Source organism: Parasteatoda tepidariorum, chromosome 8 (assembly GCF_043381705.1).
Source record: "Parasteatoda tepidariorum isolate YZ-2023 chromosome 8, CAS_Ptep_4.0, whole genome shotgun sequence".
NCBI lineage: Eukaryota > Metazoa > Arthropoda > Arachnida > Araneae > Theridiidae > Parasteatoda > Parasteatoda tepidariorum.
The window spans coordinates 90,023,178-90,049,700 of NC_092211.1; the positions used below are offsets into that span (position 1 = coordinate 90,023,178).

At 29.1% G+C, this 26,523-nt stretch overlaps 1 protein-coding gene across 2 annotated transcripts in view; it reads right to left on the bottom strand.

Moving 5' to 3' along the window:
• Window positions 1-5,977: 5,977 nt before the first annotated feature.
• LOC107442143 (Mitogen-activated protein kinase rl) overlaps window positions 5,978-26,523 on the bottom strand; it is a 47,915-nt gene continuing 27,369 nt past the window's right edge. For both annotated transcript variants that reach the window (XM_043045595.2, XM_043045596.2), the window contains exons 8-11: window positions 20,240-20,318; window positions 17,217-17,326; window positions 14,040-14,172; window positions 5,978-13,078 (exon numbers count right to left, since the gene is read on the bottom strand). In XM_043045595.2, the coding sequence (XP_042901529.1) occupies window positions 14,050-14,172; window positions 17,217-17,326; window positions 20,240-20,318 (312 nt within the window). In that variant the 3' untranslated portion in view covers window positions 5,978-13,078; window positions 14,040-14,049. The remainder of the gene's footprint in view (window positions 13,079-14,039; window positions 14,173-17,216; window positions 17,327-20,239; window positions 20,319-26,523) is intronic.

A 26,523-nucleotide genomic window follows, 5' to 3' on the forward strand; every position in this document is an offset into this window, starting at 1 on the left:
CATTTTCCTTGCCAGAGGACATACTAGATGGCGCCCCTGGATATAGAACTCTAAGAACGACAATTTTTGAAGAGTTGTGTTACTGGCGAAGGAGAGACCATGTTGTTTTTGTAGTGTTGTTTCGTTAATATACACATGCTAACTAATTCGAAGGAGTATTTTTTCTTGAGTATGTGGTCATTACTTACTCAAGAAAAAATACTCCTCATTTATTTAGATACGAACNCTATTCTCTTTAGCCCTGGTGTTGTTCACCCACCCTCCAGATTTGGACAATGAAGTATTGAGATTCGGTTCAACATGCCCCGAAACTCAAAAAGGGGAGTGTTAAAAACAGAATACCATTTTCCTTGCCAGAGGACATATTAGATGGCACCACTGGATATAGAACTCTAAGAGCGACAATTTTTGAAGAGTTGTGTTACTGGCGAAGGAGAGACCCTGTTGTTTCGTTAATATACACGTGTTAACTAATTCGAAGGAGTATTTTTTCTTGAGTATATGGTCATTACTTTTAAGATTTATTTAGATACGAACCGACCCGGATAGAAGAATCAGGTAAGAAACCTTTTATTGATACCTGTTCTATTGAAGTAGAAAAAGAATTAAGTTTTCTTTTTTGACAGACAGGATGTGAATATTAAAGTGCGTGAAAGAGCGCTTAGTTTGAATAATAAATTAAGAAAAAGATTTACATAAAGAAATAACATAAAAAGATTTATTTAAAATTTTTTATGTTACTCATATATAGTCTGGAGTTTCTTTTAAAAAAATATTTGCCCCCCCCCCCGACTCAAATATTGCAACGCAGCTATTTAAAAAAAAAGCGTCAGAAAAAGTTTGAAATGAATAAACCACTCATGAAATTTAATATATGGATTTTTTAAAGTATTTAAAAAATCAAATATTGCATTCAAGTGATTAAAAAATGAATTTAATTAAAATTGGTAGTCTTAAATAAACTAAAAACTTTTTAGACAAAGGCAAACGGTGTTATAGGTGGAAGAAAAATTACATTTTTGATTTAAATTTGATGGCGTGAAGAAAATACTCTTCAGTTTAAAATTAAAACACCTAGTAGCATTTTAAATATTAAATTTTCAATGAAATATTTAAGTGGGTGGAATTTTGATAGAACATTCTTCGAAAAGACAAACAAATTATCGAAGAATGTTTTCATTAAACAAAAATACGTGACAGTTGTAAGATATGCTAATATATGTTTTCCCAAGTTAATTTACCATTGTTATCGTTTTCAGTGATATTAAGAAAATTAAATTAAATTTAACAAAAGAGCATAAATTTGTAAAAGGAGAAAAACTTGACTATTCAGAATACAACAAAAAATACACTGGATAATTTTTTGATAATTCAATAAAAAATTTTGTCATAGGAAATTTTTTTTTCATTAACTCTAATCATAAATACATTTTAGTTTACATATTACAAAATTTAACAATAATCCATTCGGTTTATTGAATTGTAATGTATGAAATAAAGATGTATCGAGCAGTGATTTAATCGAATACCGAATTTTCGACCCAAAAAATCGGCCGAATCGCAACATTTTTTTAAACAAATCACTAATAAATAAAAAAAATTTGTATGTAAATAAGTTTAGTCATTGTTGAAAATGAATCAAAACTTTGCTAAATTATTGGCATGGGGGAAACATAAGGGGGAAAATATAAAACGAAAGGGAAGAAACATAATAGTTATTCATTAGAAATATGTTGTTTCGAACCTCACTTGCCAACTAGCAAGTCAGCTTAGTGAAGCAGAGGTTGCGTTTCTTGTTTTATTTAGTGGTGACATCTATGGACAAGAATACGACTTCACCACACACACACGTCATAGCCCATTTAAAAGCTATGACGTGTGTGTGGTGAAGTCGTTCATACACCCATGTATTAATCCACAAATAGTAATTTAGACCTGAACCAGAGAACGATCAACCTACAATTCAGTACCCCTAGAAGTATTGAATTGTTATGAGAGAAGAACATGTGACTCGGCAGATTTAAAGTGCACCAGTCACCTTTTATTATACGGGAAGTCTTTGGTCTGCGGAGATCGAACTCACGACCTCTTGGATATAGGATCAACGCTTTAGCAACCAAGCTATCCCGAGCTATTAAAAATATTTAAGCAAATAAATAAAATACTAGCTAATAGCAATATAAAGAGAAAAAAAAATACAGAAGTTGTAAAGTTGAAGAAAAAAAAGAGAAATAGGAAGGAAAAATAATTCTCTTAATTCTTAAAACAAAACTTTAATTCTAAAATATTTTTCGCGTATCTATAACAAGTTAAAAGAAATATAGTCTATCTGAAAATGCCCCGCTATAAATAAAATGCCCATTAAAACAAAATATTATACCCAAAAAACGAAACAGAAAAAATAATTGATTTTCAATTCTTAAAGAAAATTTTAAAGCGAAACATCTCAATTTTCCAGTTATTGTTTTTTATTGCAATTTCGTATTTAATGGATCCGAGATAGTTGGATTGGCAGGGCTTTGTACTAAAATTCTTGAGAATGGGAGTTCGAATCCAGGCGGCCGGAGACTCCCCGTGTAGTAAATGGTGACTGGTGCATGTTAAATCTGTAAGGTCACAAACTCCTCCACGTTCTCATTACAAATTATATCTCTGGGGGTACTGCATCTGAGATTGATCGTGCTCTGGTTCAGGTCAAAATAACAATCTACGGATTAATGTACGGTGTGAATGTGTCCTCCCTGAAAAACGAGTTGTGACGTATGTGTGCGACATGTTTAACATGAACAAGAACAATAGCACCCCTAGCCCTAACGGCCAACGACAACAAAAACATCGCATTTAATTGGTATTTTCCAATTATTGTATAAAATCGTCGATAAAAAATTTTTTTAAAAGAAAGAGCTAGATAGAAATCAAAATAAAAATCGTTCATAATTCTTAAACGAGAAATTTAATGCTAAAAATCTCAATAACTTTTTCCAGTTGCCATATTCTTGAGAAAAAAGTGATAGCGTTCATTAAAAAATGCTGGGTCATAATAAAAACGCTGATAAAAAAAAAGTTAATAAGAAAAGAAAAAAAATTGTTCTTAAAATATAATTTAAAGTTAAAAATCATAGTTTTCTATGTTACCGGTTATGTCTTACCGTACAGGAAAAAGTGACAATAAAAGAATAAAGTCTATCAGAAACACTCCGTAAAAATGCCGCACTATAATAAAAACAGAAAGAAAAAAAAAACGTTTTTAATTCTAAATTTGCTGAATAAACGACGAAATTAAATAGCAACATGAATATAATCTGAGATACAAAAAAATCAAAAAGTACAAAACTCGTATTTTAGTCATCTAGTTTCAATGCTTTAAATTTCGCTTTCCCATACATCATCTTTCAGAACAGAAAAATGCAAGTTATAGAACTTAAATATATGCAAAAACTATTTCGAACAATGTATACTACAGGGATGAGATTAGGCAAAAAAGCTGAATTTCCAGGATTTTACGCAAGCGCAGCCCTTCAATAATAAATTCCAGACAGTTTAAGATAATAAATAATGTGTTGACATACAATTGTGTACTAATCTATTATTATATACCGTAAACCGGGGTGAGTCTACCCATTTTTTCAGTTTGCCAACTTTCAAGTGGTCAAACTTTTGTAAATATTAAAGAAAAAAGGCTTTTAATAGGTGTTTCGGAATCGCTATTTATCCCTCTTTAGAGCTGGGAAATCGATTTTAGAAAATATTAACAGTTACGCTGTTACTGTATACTTTTATAGAACTGCTGACAAATCTCTGGTATGGGGCGAGTCTACCCATTCGACTTAAATGAATGTTATCATTGTAAATAATCAAATTTTACTATAAAATTGTTATTTTAGTTACTATATAGGATATTTAGGAAGTAAAATTCATAACTTTATTATATATTCCATTTTTTTATTCATAAAATAACACAAATTGAATATTTGATCGATTATCACATTTTGATCACAGTTTTGTTTTTATAATCATTAACATTATAAAATAACATTTTTTTCTGATTATTGTTGATAAAAATAAATTAAAATTAATATTGTTATTGTTTGGCTTTTATCCTTTGGAAAGCTTTTTCCATCTCAGGTGGTATTTTTTTGTAACATTTAAATCCATTTGTTTTGCGAATATAATTTCGAACCATCTCTAATATTAAATAATAATTTATTTAACTTGCATTAAATTAAAAGAGTTAATTTTGTAACATAAAAATTGAAAAAAAATAGGTATAATAAACATATTTTATATTTACATTTATATTTAACCTATNATCTGATTTTCTATAAAGAAATTTTGTGAAAAAAAATTCCAATGAGTACATAGATTTTCTAATTTTTTTAGCTTAACTTATCTATTTTGATATAGAATTAAAAATGAATATTTTAATATAAAAATATATAGATTAAATATTTATTTATTTTTTGATGAATGACTACATTTATAAACACAGTCTGCTACATTTATTTTTTCATTTTAAAAATCAAGAGAAAAAAAAAAGGAAATCACAATTTTAAATTAAAGTTATGGTTTGCTAACTGAAACTTTGTTTTAATAGTTAAAGCAGTGTTTTCACTACAGCGCAAGAACGCGAGAATCTCGCATATTTTTTTCTTTTCTCGCATTAAAAAATTATTACTGCAAGAAATTCGCGCATTCTATAAATCAATTTCGAAATTCGCGAATTTCTCGCATTTTGGAAGAAGCTTCGAATTACGTTATTTAGAATAAAATCCGTTTCACTTTTCTTCCTGGATCTTTCATCATTTTCAACATTTGCTCCGTTATCTAATTTCCCTATTTACCAGTATTGTTCAGAACCTTTTCGAACAACAGAACACAACCGAACCCCTTTCAGAACACATTTCTCTGCAACAACGTGTTTACCGTAAGTAAGGTTTTTTCATGTAAGACGTTCAAATTTTTTATGCACTAATGTAAGATGGACAAATACCTAGTAAAGGCAAAATCTTCTATGATGATGCAGCAAGAATATTCAATGCTTTAAGAAATAGAAGACGTTAAAAATGTATTATAATAAAAGAAATGATTTTTTTTCCAAGTCTATTTGTGTTTTTTTAGTTTTTAGAAATCTCACTTAACTTTCTGAAATCTCACCCTGTTTTTGAGAAAGGGTGAGAAATTCGCACCCATTTTTTTTCTATGATGAAAACACTGTAAAGTAAAGGGGTCTGTCCAAGCCAAATTTACTACCGTTTAACGGTACCTTTACAAATTCAACTTTGGGAAAAATGATATAATAATCACACAAAATAATTTTTCTTAAAATTTTATTTTTGTGTCTCGTAAGAACGATAAATCCATATATTTACTACATTTGTGTTGATTTTTTAATATCATTTTTAATTTTCACAAAATAGGTAACTCTTAGAAAAACCCAGACAGACCCCTGAAGTATTCTTTAAATTCTCTATTTCATCTAGTCTTTAAATTTTAATCATGCATTTGTTTCAAAATGGTTGCTATGCATTCAAAGCCATGTATTATAATGAAAAATTATTTTAGTTAGAGCTTCTAAAATATTGTTACAATATAGTTTTAATATTAAGTTAATTTGATTCAACATTTATAATTTTTTTAATCATAAATTAAAGTTCTTAGTGTTTTTGAATAAAAATCAAAAAAATCTGATTTAAATCAAAAAAATCACGAACCCTGGTCATATATAAAAGTAATAAATACTTGCTTATGTGTGCCATATTCATTAGAACACATATAACAACAAACAAGAACACAAAATTCCAGAGTTAAGGTTCAATTTTCCAGAGTTGTAAACGTTTCATCACAGCGAGTAATAATAGCCCTTCACAGTGTGTTGTCAATTATCTCTTAAAATAAATAGAGTTTCTTACAATTTTATTTTAAAAAAAAAGAGATCATGAAATCGAATTATTTTGTACTATTGCACAAATCAACACAATTTCAATTTGGAAATAATGTATTTTATTTTACTTAAGATAGACATTAGAAAAAAAAGAAAGTGAAGATACAGTCAACATCTATACGAGATATGAAGAGAACAATGTACTAATCATTGAAATATAAAGAAACATCTCATGAATATAAATATATTTACATAAAATTATTTACACTTATGTACACACAAAAAAAGACATCATTCTGTGTACAATGAAACTTCATCATTCTTTTAGTCATAAGAACTAGGAATGATACATTTTTTTAAAGAGCTTTGCAGAATACAAAGAAAATAAATATCCATGCACACATAACGCCTAAACTAATTCATTTTATAAAATGTTATATATTTTAATTCATGATTAGTTTATATAATTTTTAAAATAGACATCATCAACAGGTATAAAACTATTAGGATTAAAGTTCATTAGAGGGATATCTTAACACTATATTTCAATAACCGTTATCAAAACAGCAGAAGAAAATGCATATCAGAATCTATGATAATATGTTATTTATTACTTTCATCATAAAGCCTGCCTGCATCTTAACGATTTTGACTCCTACAATTTAAAAAGCCTGGACTCTTACTATCAGATTACAATTCCAACAGGATTCTGGATGGTTTCATTCCAGCTGCCTCCTCCCCTCTTTCCACACGGAATCGTCGATATTTATTTACTAACTTCCGACATGGCGTAGGTGACAAACTTTCAATCACCCGTTAATGGTTATTCCATTGGAAATGCTGTTTTCTAATCAACACTAATTGTAATTTTTGTGGCATTATTTAGCCTCACCAAATCCAGATATTTTAGTTTTGATTAATTTTTGTCTGAATGATTTTAACTAATATTCAACATGATTTTAATTAATATTCAAATGGACTAAATTGAAAAATTAAGATTAGAAAAATGCTATACTAAGCAAATATTATAGGAACAGTTTACTTCAAATTTTGTTAATGTTTTACAATTGTTAATTTTCTTTACTAATTTAGGAAGTTAAGAAAATTAAAGTCCTTAAGAAAGCTTTTACAGCATTGAAAATTAAAGTACGTTTTAAATAGGCTAATTGTTAACATCATGTCCAGAAAGTTGTTCTAACCGATTCACGCTCATGGTAAGGTTTTAAACATTGTCTGGAATAAGACATTCCATACGTCACTTCTCAGAGGGAATTCATTCCAGGAAGATCGTAGTACGGGTCCTGGGAGCCTTAACTTCAAGTCAAAAAGAGTTACTAACACAAGACAGATTATAAATAGCTTAATATCAATACATTTTTAAAACATTAAAATTCCAAAATGTAGAGGTTCTTATTTAATGTAAAAAAATTGAACCTTTAACACACACCAGTTTTTAAAAGGAAATATTCAACAATCAAAACATGTTTAAAACAAATATCATTCAAAGATTTATTTAAAAATTTATAGGCAATAAAATAGTAAATAACAATAAATAAAACTGAGTTTTCTATTGTGGCTTGCGATAATTTAAATTTATTTAGGAAACTTAAAATGTTTTTTAATTCAAAAGTATTACTATGCATACATTTTTGTCTTTTCGATTTTTTATCTTTGTCGGTGGTGTAATTACAAAAAGAATATTTATAGTTTATGTAAGAAATTAAGTTGTTGTGACTCCCAAAAACCAAAATATTTTTCAAAAGATTCCTCAGCAAAAAGGTTGGGAAACCCTAGTTTAAAAATTTGGAGAACTTAATAATTCCCACAAGAATCGCAATAAAATATTTGTAAAATGGGACATTAACTCTGATATGCCTTATCTTCTTAGAATTTTAACAATCTTATTATTCAATAAAATAACAGCTCAGCCAGACTAAATACAATTGATTACAAACAATTATAATTAACAACTACAATTTTAAGCATGATTAAAAGCAATCAAAATTGTGGATAAAATTTTAAGTATGAATACAAGTAATTGTAATTATTGGTTACTATCTATTGCATGATTACAAATGATCATTGGTTTTAATTTTAAACAGAAGTAATAGCAAACACAATCATAATTGTAAATTACAGCTAATATTGAACTGTAAATATATGCAGTGATTGAAACTTTTATTTTGATTTACAGTCAGGATTTCAAAGTAAATTTAGGACTAATTAATTACAATTTACACTCTGGTAATGGTTGGAGGTTTTTGTAAAATTTGAAATAAAATTTTACTCATTTTTTTTCTCCAATGAAAATATCTAATCACAGTTTTTGTGTCCATATCGCAAAATTATACTTCAGTCATGAAATAAATTAGGTAGCTTCATTCTATATATTTCTCAGAAAACAATTACATTCTTTTCTGGGCTTAGATTTTTGCTATCCATGAATAATATATCTCCAATTCTTTCCAAGAAAGCTGCAGCATGTAAAACTGATTTACCCATTACAGAGAAATACTTCAAAATTGCTGAAAAACTAGGATAAAAAAGAAATGAGAAAATATTTCCAACTTTAATTTAAAGCCACAAAAACTTCATGTTGTTGAAACATGTGCTACCAACACAACCGGTAGATATTTAGTTTAGGCATTATGTGCTAAAACTAGCAACAAAAAAATTTATTTCATTCATAAAATTCCCAGAATTTCCACAATATTGCAAATCATATTTACGCAGCAATTTTCAATCGGAAGCATTTTTTATGTTCTTAAAAAATTTAATGAAAAATTAATTAATAACTAAATAATTGCCAAATATTATCATTTGTAAGATACAGAGTTTTGCTGAAGATTTAAAATATGGATTTTATGATAGGTATTTATAACAATCACAAATAAAATTCATATTTCGCATGAAAAAAGAAAAATAAACATTATTTTACTGTTTTAGTGAATATCCTTGCTGAAAGACAAACAAGGTAATATATAGAAAAATATTTTGAAACAAGTCCTGTATAAAAGTTTATTATACACACACAGTATAACTTCAAAAATCCAGACAACTGGAGGGTTAAAAGGAATCATGAAAACATTCATATTTTAGATACCTTTATTAAAACAATAGAGATGTCAAAGGGAAAATAAAGACTTCATTTATGTAGATTGAATGTGAGTCCAATGTGGATTTAATTGTGGTGGCTTTTTCACTGCTTTTTTTTTCTTGTTGGTAATTATTCTACAAGCATGTACTTGGTTTAACTACTTTTAATTCAATATGATTATAACACCCTAGCAAATGGGAAAATAACTTTTTAAGAGCTCATTCCGTTGTAAATTCACACAATCTTTTTTATATGATTTTTTGGCAGCTATCGCTAAGGCCTTGTTGTTTATGTGCAGTATTATTACAACACATAAATTTCAATTTAAGCAATTTATTTATTTCCCAGACATGCTTGATTTCAATATAAATCCACTCTGCTTTTTGATCATTTTAGGGAAGTTGTTGTTAGAGATTTCAACAGGGATTTGGATATTTTCAGTATATTATTTTGACATTTATGTGCTCTTTTCGAACAAAGAAGTAATAACTTTTAAACTCAGTTTCCAGATGTTTTACATTATGCTGCAATTATAGATAATTCTGATTCGGATAAATCTAGAAAATTTTTTAAATGTTGCAATGAAATTTCTACAATAAAAAATTGAAAAATAAGTTATATTCATTCCATTTGAACTTATTATCACAGGCTAGTTTTTGTTACTGTTCATTTTAAAACTGATTATTTTGTTGCATGCAAAACTTAATTAAAATATAAAAATGACCTTTAAAAAAATTGAATTCTCGTATATTTTATTGGCCATCTTAAAAATTTTGAGACACAGGAGGAAACAGTTTCAGGAGCTATTAAGATGACTCACATAACCGACACATTAATCGAAGTACAGAAACGTTTCTTTTCCATTACAATAATTGTCAAATTATAACACCAGATAAACATAAAAATAACTTTCTCTGTGTGACAGTTTATTAGTATTAAACAACTGAAACTAAATAGGATAGGTTGATGTAGCAAACAATGAAAAAAATATTGTGAAAACCTAGTAGTTATGACAATTTTGGTTTACAAAAACATAATTTAAATTTTATTTTTTTTTTGAAGGAAAAAAAATTGACTAATTTCAGTGACATTTCCATTAATCTTTCTTAAAGCGAAAAAAAAAATTATTGGCAAGAAACATAAAATATTAATTGAAAATAAAATTTAATATTACAACAGTGCAAAATGATACACACAATAGTTAAATGCACAATTCAATTATATTTAAAAAATGAGCATGGTGAGTAAAAAGGAATCACTATTTATAATGAAATAAGTAAAATAATATCAAAATCAGATATAGACTTGAAATAGATTTTTCTTAATAAGAAACTTTGTTTATTTCCTCTCATTGCCTACTTATTATGAGTGCTTAAAAGAAACTCAGTTTATTTTAAGCACTTTTCTTACATTACCTTCCAATTATAATACCATTTATATAAACTATATATTACATCTTCCTTCGTAACAATTTAAAACTATACCTTTCAAATTAATTTTTTAAAGCCTAGTTTCCTATTCAAGTTATAGAATGAAAAATAAGAGCAACAAAGATTATAATAAGATGCAAATGAAATTTCTTACCAAAACTGAATTTAAAAATGATCTAAATTAACATAAATGAAATTAAGGTTTTGAATAAAACTGAGATAATTTACAAGAGTAACATTACCAAGAAAATAAATTAGATTTATTTTTTACTGTAATTTTTTTTTTGTTGATTCATTGGTTTTCAAATAAACAAAAAGAAATATTTAATAACTTCTAACGTTTGTATAATTTTTTTAAGTATAAACAAGTTACCCTTACAAATATTTAAAAAAAAAAACGTCGTTGAGGATATAGTGCAGACGTTTTCTAAGGCTGAAAAAATCTCAAGATTTAATTTATAACTTTTATGATCAACAATAGTCATAAAAAAAGATGATTATTAAAAGATGTTTCCTGAGAAATAATATCAAATAAAATAAGATAAAAATGAATTCGCATAGATGTAATTTATAGTGATGCTTTGCTCTAAGAATTGCGAACCTATATTTTTGCAGTAACACATATTTAGTATTTTTAATAATGGAAAATAAAACATTTGATATTCCCCTTCTATGTTACCTTTTCAAACACTAAAGTATTACTCAATTTGTTTAATTTTGTGGAGGGCAGCCAAGAGTTCATTAAAGTATTTGAAAAATTGCCTTACATTTAATGAAATAAACAAGATTATCAGTACATAAGAAAGAGTTAGTCTTCAAATTGACAAAGACATAAAAAAAAAATTTCTTTCAAAATAAGTGGTTCAATAAATAATTCATTAAGAAATTCATAAATTAAAAAAAAATTATTCCGAAAAATAAGGGGTCAAAAAATTACTAACTTTTGCAGTATTCAAAATTATATTAATCTGTTTTTTCCTCAAAAGCCATCAAAAATATACAATTTAAAACAAACTTATCTTAATTACATACATTTTAGCTGTTTGTAGAAGTAAACATTAGTATTAGATGAATAAACTTACAATTAAGTAAAAAGTCACTCCTTTCTTCTCCCCATAGATTTCAATAAACTTTCTATATAAATTCGAAACTTGAGGACATAATACCCTACAGAAATGCAGAGCTATGTTCACAACACCACCAAGTTTGTTTTTTGCTACTTGAAGCAAAAATGGCCTTAATTTTGCATATTCATTAACTAAAATTATTGAAATTTTTCAGATGAACCAATCATTACAAAAGGAAGTGTGGGGTAACAGAAATATAGTGATTGTGAATCTGGGGTAAGGGGTGCATTTTTTTTACAGCAGATTACATTTTAATTAGAAGTAATAAAAAAAAAAACATTTCTCTAAACAAATAAATTTCCTTAACTTCTTTTTCGGTAAATATAATAACGTTTAACGTACATTAATGCATTGAAAGTCGTAGGTTAGAAAGCTTAAAAATGAAGTAGTTTTAATGCAAAGGAAAGGCTTGTATTAATCTGCTTTTATTATCTGTACCAACTGAAGATTTTTAAAAATGTGTAATGCTAATAATCAACATAAAGGAACATATACATTTTTTAAGAAAAACAAATGATCTCTTTTTTAAATGAAGAGTGTCATTTAATAAACTCCTTAAACAAAAGTTTATGCTGAGTACCAACTTTAAAATTGACAGTTTGTAAGTTATTAAACCATTTAAAATTTAAAGAAAAAAAAAACAGTTTTTTGCAACATGAAATTTTTCTTGGATTAAATTAACATAAGTGTCATGGATAATACACCAGCAAAGTTTATAAATCTAATTTAAAAAGAAATAAAATAATAAGCATAAAAATGAACATTCACAATGAAAATATAAGATAATTTCTAGCATGTTCTAGTACAGTGAATTTAAGCATTTCAATAAAAATTATTTCATATTTAAAAGATAATATTTTAAACTACGGACTGTATGACAACCAGAAATGAGCCATTTTTTAAGCATTGAGCATAAAAGAGAAAAACTCTTCATAGATAAAAACTGTTCTGAAAAACTTTTCCAATATTAAACTGTTTGTTTTGAATATAGAAATCAGTAAACATTCAAAATGCACAGAAATGCATCCTATTCAAAATAAATCAGACTTTTTTCAACGCAAAAATAATATTTTTAAAAAAATTTTAAACCTCCAAAACAAATTTTTTTGTTGAAGACTTTGGCAATTAAAACTTTTGTTCAGGATCTTTCAAAATTCTGCAATATTTCTTTGGGGAAAAAAAACAACAACTTTAAAACTAAAAACACTTTTCCTGTTAGATCGTGCATGGTCCTTTGCAATAAGCAAATTTAACAACATGAAAAGCAATGTGAAGAAATCTAATCACAGTTCAGTGGTCCATCAAGCACAGCTGTTAAGGAGAAGTGAATTAAAGAATCTGTACATCACACACACATATATATATATATATAAGCAGAGCATACACAGGCACCAGGCCCTACATGAGTTAACAAACAGTCAAGTATGCTGCTTCCAAAAAAAATTATGTGTTTATCTTTTACCACAAGACACTTGGGGAAAATCCAAGGAAAGGAATTCTTACTTCAGCACGGAAGCAGAGTGCTAGCACCAACATTCAGTAACTGAAATAACAACAGATCAACATTTTATGATTTTTATCAATACCAGCAATTATTCACTCATTCACTGAAACAATGATTTCTATCTTAGAGAACTTTTAAATTTAAGCCATTAAAACAATTATGCCATGAAAAGAAATCAGATTTCCTTAATTTAAGTTTCAACCTTTAACATTCAATAAAAATTTGCCTCAAAATGGTTACATTTTTTATTTTCTTTAAATATACTATCCGTCCATACAAATGCTTACGTTGGAGAATTTATTGATGCATTTATCACTTCCTTAAAAAAAAAATTATGAAAAAAATTCTAAAACTGAGTTTTAAAAATTAAAAAGGCATTAAGCACAAGATTAATCGTTGAAAACTGCTTTAAAAACTTAGTCACTTCAAAAATAGGTTTTATGACTGGTATAAAGGTACCAAACATTACTCTAAGAGCCGTGATGGCTCAGGAAATACAGCGTTTGCCTTCCAATGAGGTGAATTGGGTTTGAATCCCAGCAATTGCTGGTCGATACGAGTTCCGTACCCGTCCACGATGCTGACGTAAAATATCTTCAGTGGTAGACGGATCACGAGTTAGGGTCCCCCTGCTGTCGGGCTAACCGCGGGAGGTCTTCTCGGTTTTCCTCGTCATGTAATGCGAAATCAGCTTAGTTCCCTCAAAAAAAGTCCTCCACAAAGGCAAATTTCTCCCAATACTCGATCCAAGAGTTCCCTTGTCTTCTAGATTGGGATCAAAATTGCAAGACTATGGAGTTCAGCATGAGAAATCAAAAACCTTAAGCTGGGTCGCATATTTAGCGACGGTTATAAAATTATTTCTCTGAGCCCAGAAAAAATCTTCAGTATCACAAAATTTTTAGTCTTTCTTTGAGTTTGTGATGTTAAGGTTTAACAATTCTACAAAAATTTGGATTTGAAGAAAAAAATTTAAAATATTTTATAATTGATAACATACAATGTTATATTTACTGTTCCATTTGCATTCTTCTTTGGAAAGCAACAGTCTCTTCAAATACAAGTTCTTTCAAGCGCTCCTTAGGAAGATCATCCAATTCCATTTCAAACCTAAATGGTTCTTCAGCTACAGGCTTTGGAAGAAAACAAAATTAAAAAATCATAATACAAAAATACAACAACAAAAAAACATATTGATCTTGAACATTTGGAATACACAGACCCAGAGGAGGTCTGAAGAAAAATCTACACATTTTAGAAAACATTGTTTTTTAATACAGTATACATATACCAAACTGTTTTCAAAAAGGCGAAAGGAGAAATTAAAAAAGTATAATTTGTTCAATTTAAGAGTAACAAAAGAATGTTTAATTTCTGCATTATTTTGATCAAATCAGAAAGGTTTAACAGCATCTTGTATGACTACATTAATGCAGCACTGAACAACTCATAATAATTAAAGATCAATACACAGAATATTTTTATAAAACTGTTAAATAAAATAAATAAAAATAAAATATTAATAGTAAATATTTAATTACAACAATACTAAATTGAAATTTGTAAGTGAATTCAAGACTTCCTTCACTAAATTTTAAAGTTGAGCTTCAAAGTCTCAAAATGAAAATACAGTGAAAAATATTTTTGTAGTAATTTAGCAGATGACCTCGCCATTTGAAAATTCTTTCATTAATGCATTGTTCATTGAATTCAATCATTTTTAAAATCAGTTGAAAAAGATGAATTATGAAACTAAAAACCTCCACTCTGCAAGATTTGTTAATGGGTAAGGTAAAAATAATAATTAAGTGCACAACCCCTGCATCGGTCATCAAAAAAATTTGATAATATAAAATTGTTTATCAGAAAAATTAGAACTACCAAAGCAACTACAACCACTGGAAAAAACAGATTAGTTTAATTAGCACTATTTAATTGCAATTAAATAGTTTACTACACAATTATGAAAACTTTTCTCTCATAAAAGGAAACTTAATAAATCTCTCAATTTTAGTTACGCCGAAATAACAAAGACAAGAACAGAATTCCAATATCATAAATAATGATACTTACAAACGTTCAGCAAAAATAAATTATCACACGCTTTAAATATTAACATTTTTTAATAAGGAATTTTTTATACACCAACTAAATTAATAAAAGAAAAAGTTAAAAATCAAATTATGCAAAAATGTCTATGTATGATGAAACAAAAATAAGTAACAGTCTGTAAAACTTTCAGTATGACTTGGAGATAAATTACTCTACCTTGAAGTAGATGGAAAAACGTATATTGTAATTTCCTGCATATTACATGTTTTAATCTGCAGGAAGGAACTTCAGCCAAGAAGGGAAATTTGCAGCAGATAGCATTGATTCAATTAACCCAGTTGTGCCTTATTGGGAAAGTTTTTCAAAAAAAGAAATGTGGTACCACATGTTTCATTAATAGTATTAATTTTGGAAAAACAAAGAAGTTCTATAAACTGAAATATATCATTGGCTTAAATATTTATATTTAGATCCAAAGTCTTCTTAAAAGGTAAAGTGAAACGAAACATCCACTAGGTAGGAGTAAGCAAATATGAACTACCACTTTTTTTGTTGTGGTGTTTTTCATACATTAACTACTTCTTGAGGCCAGGCATTAATGAATTAATGCAGAAAAAATAACACCGAATTCCAAAGTCTCTCCCACCAACCCAATCTACCCTCAGATGTGAGCGAATTTATACCATATATGAGCCAATAGGCAAAGAAACGGACACCGATTATGATTAACTTTTATAGCTGTCGGAAGCAGATAGGAAATTCGTGATGCTCCAGATTACCCACGGTGGCAGATTATCCGCAGTGAGGATTTTAGTGTTTATTTAACGTGTAACTGCAGTCAGAATAAACAAGTTGACCAAAAATACTCAGATAAGAACCTTCTTGATTTTAGAAACTTGTGATATGAAATGTATAATTAGTTTTTCAGTAATGACTTTTTCCATGAATAAAATGCTTTTACTTGAAATGAACGTTAAAAATAAACATTTTTTAAAAGAAATTATTACAAGACCAATTTTTTTTTTCACTGGACCACATTTTAATGAAATTCCATACCTGCCAACATTGGAGAAATAAAATAACGAAGATTTCACAAGTTAAATTTTTTGGGCTATGTGTAAGTCAAAAAGAGAAATTCAAAATTGGAAATAATATAAGCACTTACATTTAGCAAAGTAAAAAATGTGTAAATAAATCTTAATCTAAAAAAATTTTTTTAAACCATTATTTATAATTACTTAAACTTTAAACACTCAACAACAAACAATTTTCATAATTTTAAGTAATTAGCTTCATTTTACAGAATTTTTACATATTCATATTTCAAACACAAGTAGCTGATTTGGCTTTGCATAGGAAAATTTTATCAAAGTTCTGTTCGTAATAGTTGCCAGAGAAATTACTTTTCATTAAAAGCAAGCTTTCAAGCTTTTCATCTAAGTAATGAGTGAAATTTGGAGTGTTTTTTTTTTTTTTTTAACTTTAGAAAAAATTTTCTGCCACTCTGCATTGCTTGTGGAATGCACAAGATACCTAACAAAGCATCCGCTATATTTTTGAACTGTTTAATTTTTATATATACAGTTCATTTTCTAGTTGCCCAATTGACACCCACAATAAACGAATCTGAAAACAGAAACACATTTAGGCTTTGATGATCGTTAGAAATGCAATGCAAACAAAAGAAGTTATTGCCAGATTAGGTAAATAATGAAGCTCCTTATTGGAGAAAAACAGACTCACAGCAACAGTCTCACTACATCCGGTTTATTCGGCGTAACAGCACATGAACTGCAATAGTGCCATCAGTTGAGGAATAAGGGAAGTATTTTTGTCATTAGTGGAAATTTAACATTTAAAAAAGAAGTTTTCTTAAAATTTCTTCAAAAAAACAGAGAAATTGAAGAAAATATGGGTAAACGGGAAATAGTTGTAAAATACGCTTTGTAAAAAGAAAAAGAAAAAACAGGAGACATGGCAGGTATGAAATTCTAGGATATTTAAATAAATTCTCTGATTTTATCAGATTTAAGTAATTTTCTGTTCTGTGGTCACCCTGGATAAATAGTGCTCTAATGTGTACCAAAGGAGCATAAATAAATTATTTTGGAAGCAAAATACATACCTCATCTTCAGGGTCATAATATTCAGTAAAATACGGATGACTCAGAGCATCTTCAACTGTAACTCTCTTATGTGGGTTAAAGGTGAGCATCTTATCTAATAAATCCAAAGCTAGAATAATAAAACTTACGTCAGAATTAAAATTGAATCATTAGGGTCATAAAAAAGTTTATTGAATTGGAAAAATTTCTTGAAGAGTTTTTTTTTCTTTCTTTTAATATTTTAATGTTAATTTTTTCCCAGCTGGCATACTTGCTTACAAAAAATTTCATTTAATTAGTGCATTGATTTCACACTCAACATATTTAAAGATTTTTAAATCAACTACATGTTTATCAGTTCTTTACAAGGTTGGCAAGTTTTTGACAAATGACAGTTTTAACTAGTGATGTAACGAATAGTGATTAGGCCGAACAGCTAAATATCTATTAGAAATACAGCAGGGAACCGATTATCCGGAAGGATGGGGACCATCGCTATTCCGGATAACTGATTTTTCCGCTTTTCTGAATTGCTACAAAAATCCGTTTTTTTATTGTTAAATCCAACTAAAAAAAAATATTTGGAAATAATCTTAAAAAGAAGAAAAAACGATGAAGTAATACTCTAATGATTACTTCCAAAATGATGGTAAGGTAAACATTTTTCATGAAAGAACGAAAAATCCTGAAATCTTATGAGGAAAAACACATGAAAAAAAAAAAAAGGGGGAAAATATATGGAATTTCGTTCTGGTTTTTTGGTTTTCCGATTTCCGGATAATGGGTTCTGTACTGTACTTAATATAAGCAAAAAACTGACAGACAGCTAATAAAAAAGTAAAGTTGAATGAAAGAGAAATAAAATAAATCCTCTTAGTTCTTAAAACTAAACTTTAATGTTAAAAATAATAATTTTATTTTATTAACTAAACTTTAATGTTAAAAATAATTATTTTATTATGTAACCGTTGTTGAACAGCCGATCCAATTTTGAGCAAAGCCGCACAGTTTTTTTAACAATAAAAAATTCTGTAGGAATTATTTTAGGCCAAAGATTTCTCCAGGGCTGCCTGACTTTCCCCCAAAACCTTCTTTGTACGATGGAACACATTCTACTTCCCTGATATAAGTGATGGCAACTAATATTGAGAATAAAAATAACTTTGTAAGTAGAGATCAGATAATTATTGGAGACTACTTTGGTTTTACTAATCTAAAAAATCTACCTAAATTGTGGCATAAGAGAATTAAAATCAATATTTAGATAGATAACAATTAACAACTTGTAGTTACTACCTGCAATATAAACTGAATAGTATTGTTATAATATAGCAAATAATATTAGTCTTAATGTATTAAGAGTGCCATGTTTTTCAGAAAACCAATTAATAGTTTCAGCTATATTTTTTATACATAATATACAAGCACACCGGACAAAAAATTAGTCACCCCTAGAGAAATCATGAAAAACATTTAATAACGTGTAACACTGCCTCTGGATTTGATAACCACCAGGGATTCAGTTAGGAAGTGAGTCCACAAGGTTTTACAGGTATGTCGAATCCAGTTTAAGCTACTCACTGAGGATTTGATCCTAGAAATCCACCAAATTGAGAGTATTCTGATTTGGGCGCTTTACCCGTTGTTCCAACATGCCCCACAAATTTTCAATGGTGTTCAAGTCAGGTGATATTGCAGGTCAGTCGAGATGTTATTAAGTGTCTGAGTATTCATAAAACCAGTTACATATTCTTCCAGCCTGATGATAATTGCTGTTGTCCTCTTGAAAAATAGGGGTATCGACAGCATCCTCTTCATGAAGATGTTGACTGAAAGGCAGCAGCTGATCATCCAGAATGTTCAAACATGTTGGTTCATGTTAGTAGCCACCTCGGTAAGGTGGCCCAATCCATAATAACAAAAAACACTCCAAAAACCTGAGAGACCCACCTCCGGCTTGAACCTGATCTTGCACAGAGTCAGGATGAAATGCTTCAGCTGGTCTTCGGTGCACTCGACAACGTGCGTCATTTGAATAAAGGCAAAAAGGCGATTTGTCAGACCATAATACATTCCACCAGTCAGCAACTGTTCGCGTTTGCTGATTGTTAGCCCACTTAAGTCACCCAGCTTTATGTGCCTGTGTGAACAATATCCTCTTATGAGGTGTTCGACTCCAAATGTTTATTGCATGCGGCTCCCTTCGCAATGTTCTCTCATTAAAACGTTGGGATGGACTTTTATTCACTAAGTGAAGCAATTCCTGTCGGGTTTGGAAATGATTTTAAATGGCAAGTCATGAAACAGGTCTCCGATTCTTTTCATGTAGGATCTTTCGTGACTATGTGTATTACACCACTGCATGTAGACATGTTGAACATCCTGCATCGAAACACCAACAAATCCAGCAACTACATTCAGTCACTGTATGACCACTGCCAAACACAATTACTGCTTTTTGCCACTCTGTCACATCCTTACACTTACCCATATTTACACACAATTTCCGCTTAAAACAAGAATGTCTTACTGATGGCTACTTGCCTTTGATCACAATGCAATGTTTGAAGAAATGCTCAAACAGTTGAGCACGTCACTTGACCACTGCGTCATCTACTGAAACCAAATGATTTATGGGTGCCAACGCACTAGGGTGACTAATTTTTTGTACGGTGAGCTTATATAATGCAATTATTGCATATGAACTACTGTAAAAAATAAAAATAAAAAAACTTTTTTTTCTTCAGATTCTGATATTTTTAATTTGATGTTACTATAACACATTAATTTAAAATTAGAGTTAAAACTTTTGAACATATTCGATTTGCAATAAATCAATTCCTTACCAGTCATTTTTGTTCCTTCCTTTCCACACGATTTTGATATTATTAATGCGATGTTATTTCAATGGGCAAATTTAAAATTTGGTTCTTGAAGTGCCAGAAAAGAATGACTTTTGATAATTAATAACAATAGTAAATTAATAATGATTTGTTGAAACCAAACTTTATAGAAAATCTGTAATATCTATTTAATGTCTTACCTTGAACATTGGCTGAAGGATACAGACTTGTCCATGGAACCTTAGGTTTTCTAGGCAAAGACTGCAAATATGTACGAGCCTGTAAGGACAATTTAACAATAAGTTTCAAAGGCATCAAAATACTTCAAACATACTGGCAGACAAAGTAATACCAGAGCTACAACAGCCTGTTGACACCATTTTTTAGTGGTTTAGCTAACTAGCCATGGCTAAATTTAAATATTTTTACTAAATAAAAGTCAACTATAAATCNAAAAGGGGGGGGAAATAATAAGTAAAAAATAACAAACAACAGTTTATTAAAAATAATAATAAATAAAAAAAATTAAAAAAATTTAAAAAAAAAAAAAAAATCATGAAATGTTAATTAAAAAACCGGAAAAAAAGGATATAATCTTTTCTTCAGCCCACACGATTATATCCGCAAAACAGAGTGCTTTCTGATATTGTATCAATAAAGCCAAAGCTAAATAAATTAATACAATAGTGAGAGGAGCACTCAAAAATTTTTTTTTAAAAATAACAACAACATGTAACATGTTAATTCAAAGGAGGAATTCTTTACGGTGCTTAATATTAACCCTTCTTAATGATTGTTAATATTCAGGGGTGATTGTGAGCCCAAGTCAAAATTCCGGAAAATTTGAGTTAAAAAACAAAAACAAAAAACAATTTAAATTGAAAAAAATTTAAACAAGGTTTTTTTCCTATATTTCTTAGTTTACTTAAGATATATTTAAAATTTTACACATACCTATACCATTTACACATAGCTACGATGACCTGGAGAAGTAATTAAAATTTACAAAAATGCAGGGCTTCAAGTGCTGCGCACATTGCGCATTTTGCGCCAAATCGGTATATTTGCGCATTACTGCACAGAAACGGCATTTTATGTTAAATTTGCGCCGAATCTGCGCCAAACAATTTTCGGGGACCAACTAAACATTGCCAAATTTTAATAGCATAAGATTTTTTTTTTCTCTTGTTGATTTCATCGTTATTGAAGTGCCATCGTCTTCGTCAATGGCAAGCTAATAGCCTTCTTGTGCTATTATATTTATAGATTAGTACCATGATCTTTGAATTAACTAGGGGACCATCCACTAAGTACATATTTTCATGTTGATCCTCAGAACAGTCAAGAATCATAAAGCTTCATAACTTCAAACTTTCAATCTCCCTTTTATTCATTTCATTTAATAAAGATAAGAATTAATTGAGTTTCATAACGTAATTTTTTTCTGAGGGACCATCCACTAATTGCATATTGTTTTCAAACAATTATTTAACTTTATTACTTTTTTTTACTTTATTTGCATTTAAAAATAATTGAATTTTTTTTAATCATTTCATTAATAAAATACTTTATAAGTAACCAATTTTAATAAAAATTAATAGGGGCCATTCACTAATTTACATTTGTAATATAAATTTATTAAAGTTTTCTTTATTTGCTTAATTCTTTACATATTTTTATAAATTTGGTATGATCAATATTAATCTTGTTAATGTTTTGTTGAATATACTATTACAAATAACATTTATTTAAATTTTAAGAAAATTACACTCGATGACCTTAAATAATAGTTAAATTAATTACAGTTTTGAATTACCTTTTACAGAATTAAATAAAGTAATTATTAATTTAAAAAATAGTATGAGCCATTTAGTATTGAATTTATTTAAATTTCTTTTGCCGAAAGCTCTTTTTTTTTAAAGAAATATTTCTGCAATTAGGTCTTTTAAAAACTGAAACACCATTGATTCACTTGCTGTATGATGAAATGTTGTTCCTAGTTAAAGTATTGTTAGGGCGTTTTTTGAAGAGTTCTGCTTTTCATGTTTGTCAGGAAAGGACTTAAAATCATCGGATGTAGAAAACGCAGAAATCTGGCAAAATTAAAATTTAATGGATGTATCTTCTTCAGAAAAAAAATTATGTATTTAGGTGGAAGGTCTTTTTACTTGGCATGCGCAAAAAAATTATTAAAAGTATTGCCTCTTAAAAATAGATTACTGTACCATCTTAAAGTGTTGCATCCTGTAATGAGAATGGAAGAAACTTCTATTAAGTCAATAAGATATCTGGCAACAGTTACCCCATCCATTATAAAATCTGGAGAGACATCTTTGTTACTAGATGAAGGGACAAGGTTGCATGGAGGACCAGAAAGTTATTCTTCTGACTCAAATGAATATGCACAGATTGATGTGTTTTGGAAAAACTATTTTGTGAAGAAAGATAATTTTGGGAAATATCAAATATCCTCTTATAACATAGCTCTTTTGTGCGTACCACATGGGAATGCCGATATTGAAAGAGGTTTAAATGTGAACACAAAGCTACTTGACAATAAGGCAAGTTTAAATTTGCATAGTGTGAATGGTTTGAGAGAAGTTGTGTCATATATCAACAAAATGGGGTTTAAATAACTTTAAAGTTGACAAAGATATGATTAAAGTGGTTCGTGTAGCATTTAAAAATTATTCTTCTCGATTAGAGGTTAAGAAAAAAGAAAGAAAAAAGCGAAAAACACTGAGGCTGAGGAAAGCAGATTGAAAGCTGCTGAAATGGATTTGTAAAAAAATTGAAGGCTTCTCAGGATCTCTTAGCCGCAGCTGAAAAAAATATTAAAGATGGGTAAAATAATAAAGACATATCGATTATAGAAAGCGGATAGATCCTCTTATCTGAGGCTAAGTCGGGGATAGCAGAATATTTAACAGCATTGGAAGGTACCAAAAAGAAACGTAATTTGTTAATGCAGGGACCTTCAAAAAAGTGTAAAAAATAAGATATGTTATTAATGAACAAAATTAAAAATTCTTGTTATTAAACTCTTGTTTTAATTCTATGTATTAACTATGCTCCAAATCTTTGTTTTGCTGCTCCAAAATTGCTTTTTTGTTACTCCAAAGATGCTCCAAAACCATGTTTTGCCACTTGAAGCTCTGTTGGTAAAAAGTATATTTATAAAAGTATATGCATAAAAAAAGTGATTTTAATAGTAGATATATTTTTGTGTGATTCTTCTCTGATGGTTTGTAGGTCATAAACGTCTTGAGCCCCGATCTTTTACAGATGAAGATATGGCTGTATCTTTTGCTAAAGATTATATGTTTATGGGATGCATAAAGTTTATTAATCAAGTAAGTTTTTTTGGTGTAGTGTAGTATATCTTACTTTAATATTTAATGCACCTTATTATTACCGTATTAAACTCTTTAGCAAGTTTACTTTTGGTAAACACAGATTTCATGTGCAATAAAATTTAAATTTTAATCAATTAACCTTAATATAAGGAAATTAATATTAACATGTGTCATCAGTTTAAAATTATGACTTTTTCTCAATTGTTTAAAGCCTCTACAGTATATTTTTGTCTCAAAATACACTATTAATAACTCTAATTTTTTTTTTATTAATAAATTGTTTATACAATTTCTTGTTTCCTTTCTCTTTTAGACTTTTTTCAAAAATAGGTAATTTCTTTTAAAAGTAGCTTTTTACATCATCCTTTAAGAAGTTTCAGCAGAAAGAATGTTATTTCTAAACTCATTCCATTCCTCAATCACCAAATTTTTTTTAAGAAATAGATATTTTTATTTTTTTCCGCCCTCCCGCATGCTTATTAATTTTAATTTGTATATATTTCTGCAGATATATTTTATACGATTTCAGTTGATTTTGAATTGGCACCCATGTAACTAGAGATTGATCACTATGCATTATAATTCAATTCATAATATTATAATTATATTATATATTCTGTTTAGTTTCTTTTATTCTGTTGTGCCTTTATTTTACAATTAGTTTGAATTATTTGTTTGATAATGGTTTATACTATTATATTTATTCCTTAAAGTTTTTCAAGTGCAATATTTTATTCTTTATATGTATATTGATATTTTATTTATTCTTTATATTTACATTGATTATAGTTGTTGATTAAAATTTTGGAGGGAATCTATGCTTTGTTTAAAAATGTTCAAGATTAAAGCTAAGAAAAGGACCATAACACATGTGTGGCACCCAAAGCTTTCTGTGTGATAAATATCCCTGCCCCATCCTTGAACAAACAATTAGAATTTTTATCAATTTTAATTTTTTAATTCTATTTTTAATTCTATTTTAAATTTTATTTCAATTCAATTTTTTTAATGAAAACTCTCTAATTGAAATAGTTTTTTTTAATTCATTCTCAAAGAAAAAGGTACCAAATGCCAGGTAAAAAGTACCTCTTCCCTGATTGTCATTTTAAATTTCTGAATGACTGCGCATAAAAATAAAAGTAGTCATCGGTAAAAGTATAATAGTTATTACATTTATCTACTTTTAAAAATAGTTGGACATGGGAACATGGAGTGCTCCGTGAGTTGGCAGATTTAACATGCACCAGTCATCCTTTACTACACGTGGAGTCCTTGTTCTGGGGGGCCGAACTCCCGACCTCTCGAACATAACCTCAACCAACCAGTCTATTCTGCCTCTCACCCCCCAAAAAAATCTAACAAAGGGATGAAAACAGATCAGAATAAATGTGTACAAACTAGTACATAATATGTTTTAGTTGCCCATCTTTTGGACTAGTGAATCAAATGTAATTCCCCAAATGTAATTCTAGTTAATGGTCATATAATAAAATCGTGTGGGCATTAGATTAATGTTACAACTCCAATTCAAAATATTACGTTATTACAATATTATGTTATCACATTCTACATGTTTTGTAGATGAACGTAACATAAATAAATTATTGTGATAATGCAAAAGTTTTTACAATGAATTTTTTCTAAAAATTCAAAAAATTAGAATAATTTTCACAGTGGTTCAAAAAATTAGAATAACATGAACAAAAATAGCATAATTCATTTAAATGAAATCTGCATGAATAGTTAATACTTAGTGGCATCTCCCTTAGCTTTAATAATGTCACGCAAACGATTTTGCATACGATGCACTACTTTTTTGCAGTCATCTTTGCTGATAGTTGCCCAAACGGATTTCACGCTTTCTATGAGTTCATTTTTGTCCTTTGGAGCTAAATCCTGAAGGCGTTTCTTCATTAAACCCCATATATTCTCGATGGGGTTCAAATCGGGTGAATTGGCCGGCCAAGGAAGTAATTTGATTTTATTGTTAGTAAGCCAAGTAGTGGTGCCGTTTGACGTGTGGCAAGATGCAGAGTCTTGTTGGAAGATAAAGTCTTTCTCAAATAGATCTTCCGATGACGGAATCATAAAATGTGCAAGTACCTCCTTGTATACTTCAGAATTTACCCTTCCTTTCAAAATGCACAGCTTTCCTAAGCCCTCAGCACCCATATACCCCCAAATCATTACAGAAGTGCTGAACTTCACTGAGCGTTTCAAGCAATCTGTGGTAAAAGCTTCTTGCTTGCAACGCCAAACACGGACACCCTGATGACCGTGGGAAACGCAAAACATCGATTCATCGCGAAAAAGTACGTTATTCCAGTCCTGAATACCCCATTGCAATCTGTCTTTGCACCACCTCACTCTGGCTCGTTTTTGCTGGCGTGTAAGTATGGGCTTTTTCTTGGGCACACGTGATTGAAAATCAAGTTCATGGAGTCGTCGTAGTGTGGTAGATGTTGAGGCATCCACTCCTTGTTCTCTCCACTTTCTACTTATGAATCTCAAGCTCTTGAAGCGATTTTTAGTGGCGACACGTTTCAGCATTCTGTCTTGTCTCAGTGTGGTTATTCATTTACGACCACTATTTGAGCGATTATTTTTAAAACTTTGATTTGTAGAATAATCATTTAAAATTTTACTTACTGTTCCTTGAGAGCAATTCACTTTTTTGGCATTCATTTGTTTACTAATTCTCTCATTGCGTAGAGTCATAATCGCTGTCTTGTTAGTGTCCGGTATGTCTTTCGTTCGACCCATTTTAACTCCCAACTAACTAAATCTGATTTTCAAATGAGCCTTTATACGCGTACTAGCTCTACAGTGGCGCAACTTATGCAAATGTTATGATTAACGTTGACCAATCACACTATTTTACAGATATTCTAATATTTTGAATCGCCTCTGGAAATATTTTAATATTTTGAAAAATTTCCATATTTTTTTTATAAAATCTCTAATACTTCTTTAGGCGCGTGTGAACAATAATATCATACGTCAACTAATTGTGGACGGTTAATAATTTTTCCGTTCGCCACCGTTGTTTATTTTTAAAGATATCACGCATTTTATAAGGTAATACAATGCCTTTTTTGGTTATTCTAATATTTTGAATTGGAGTTGTA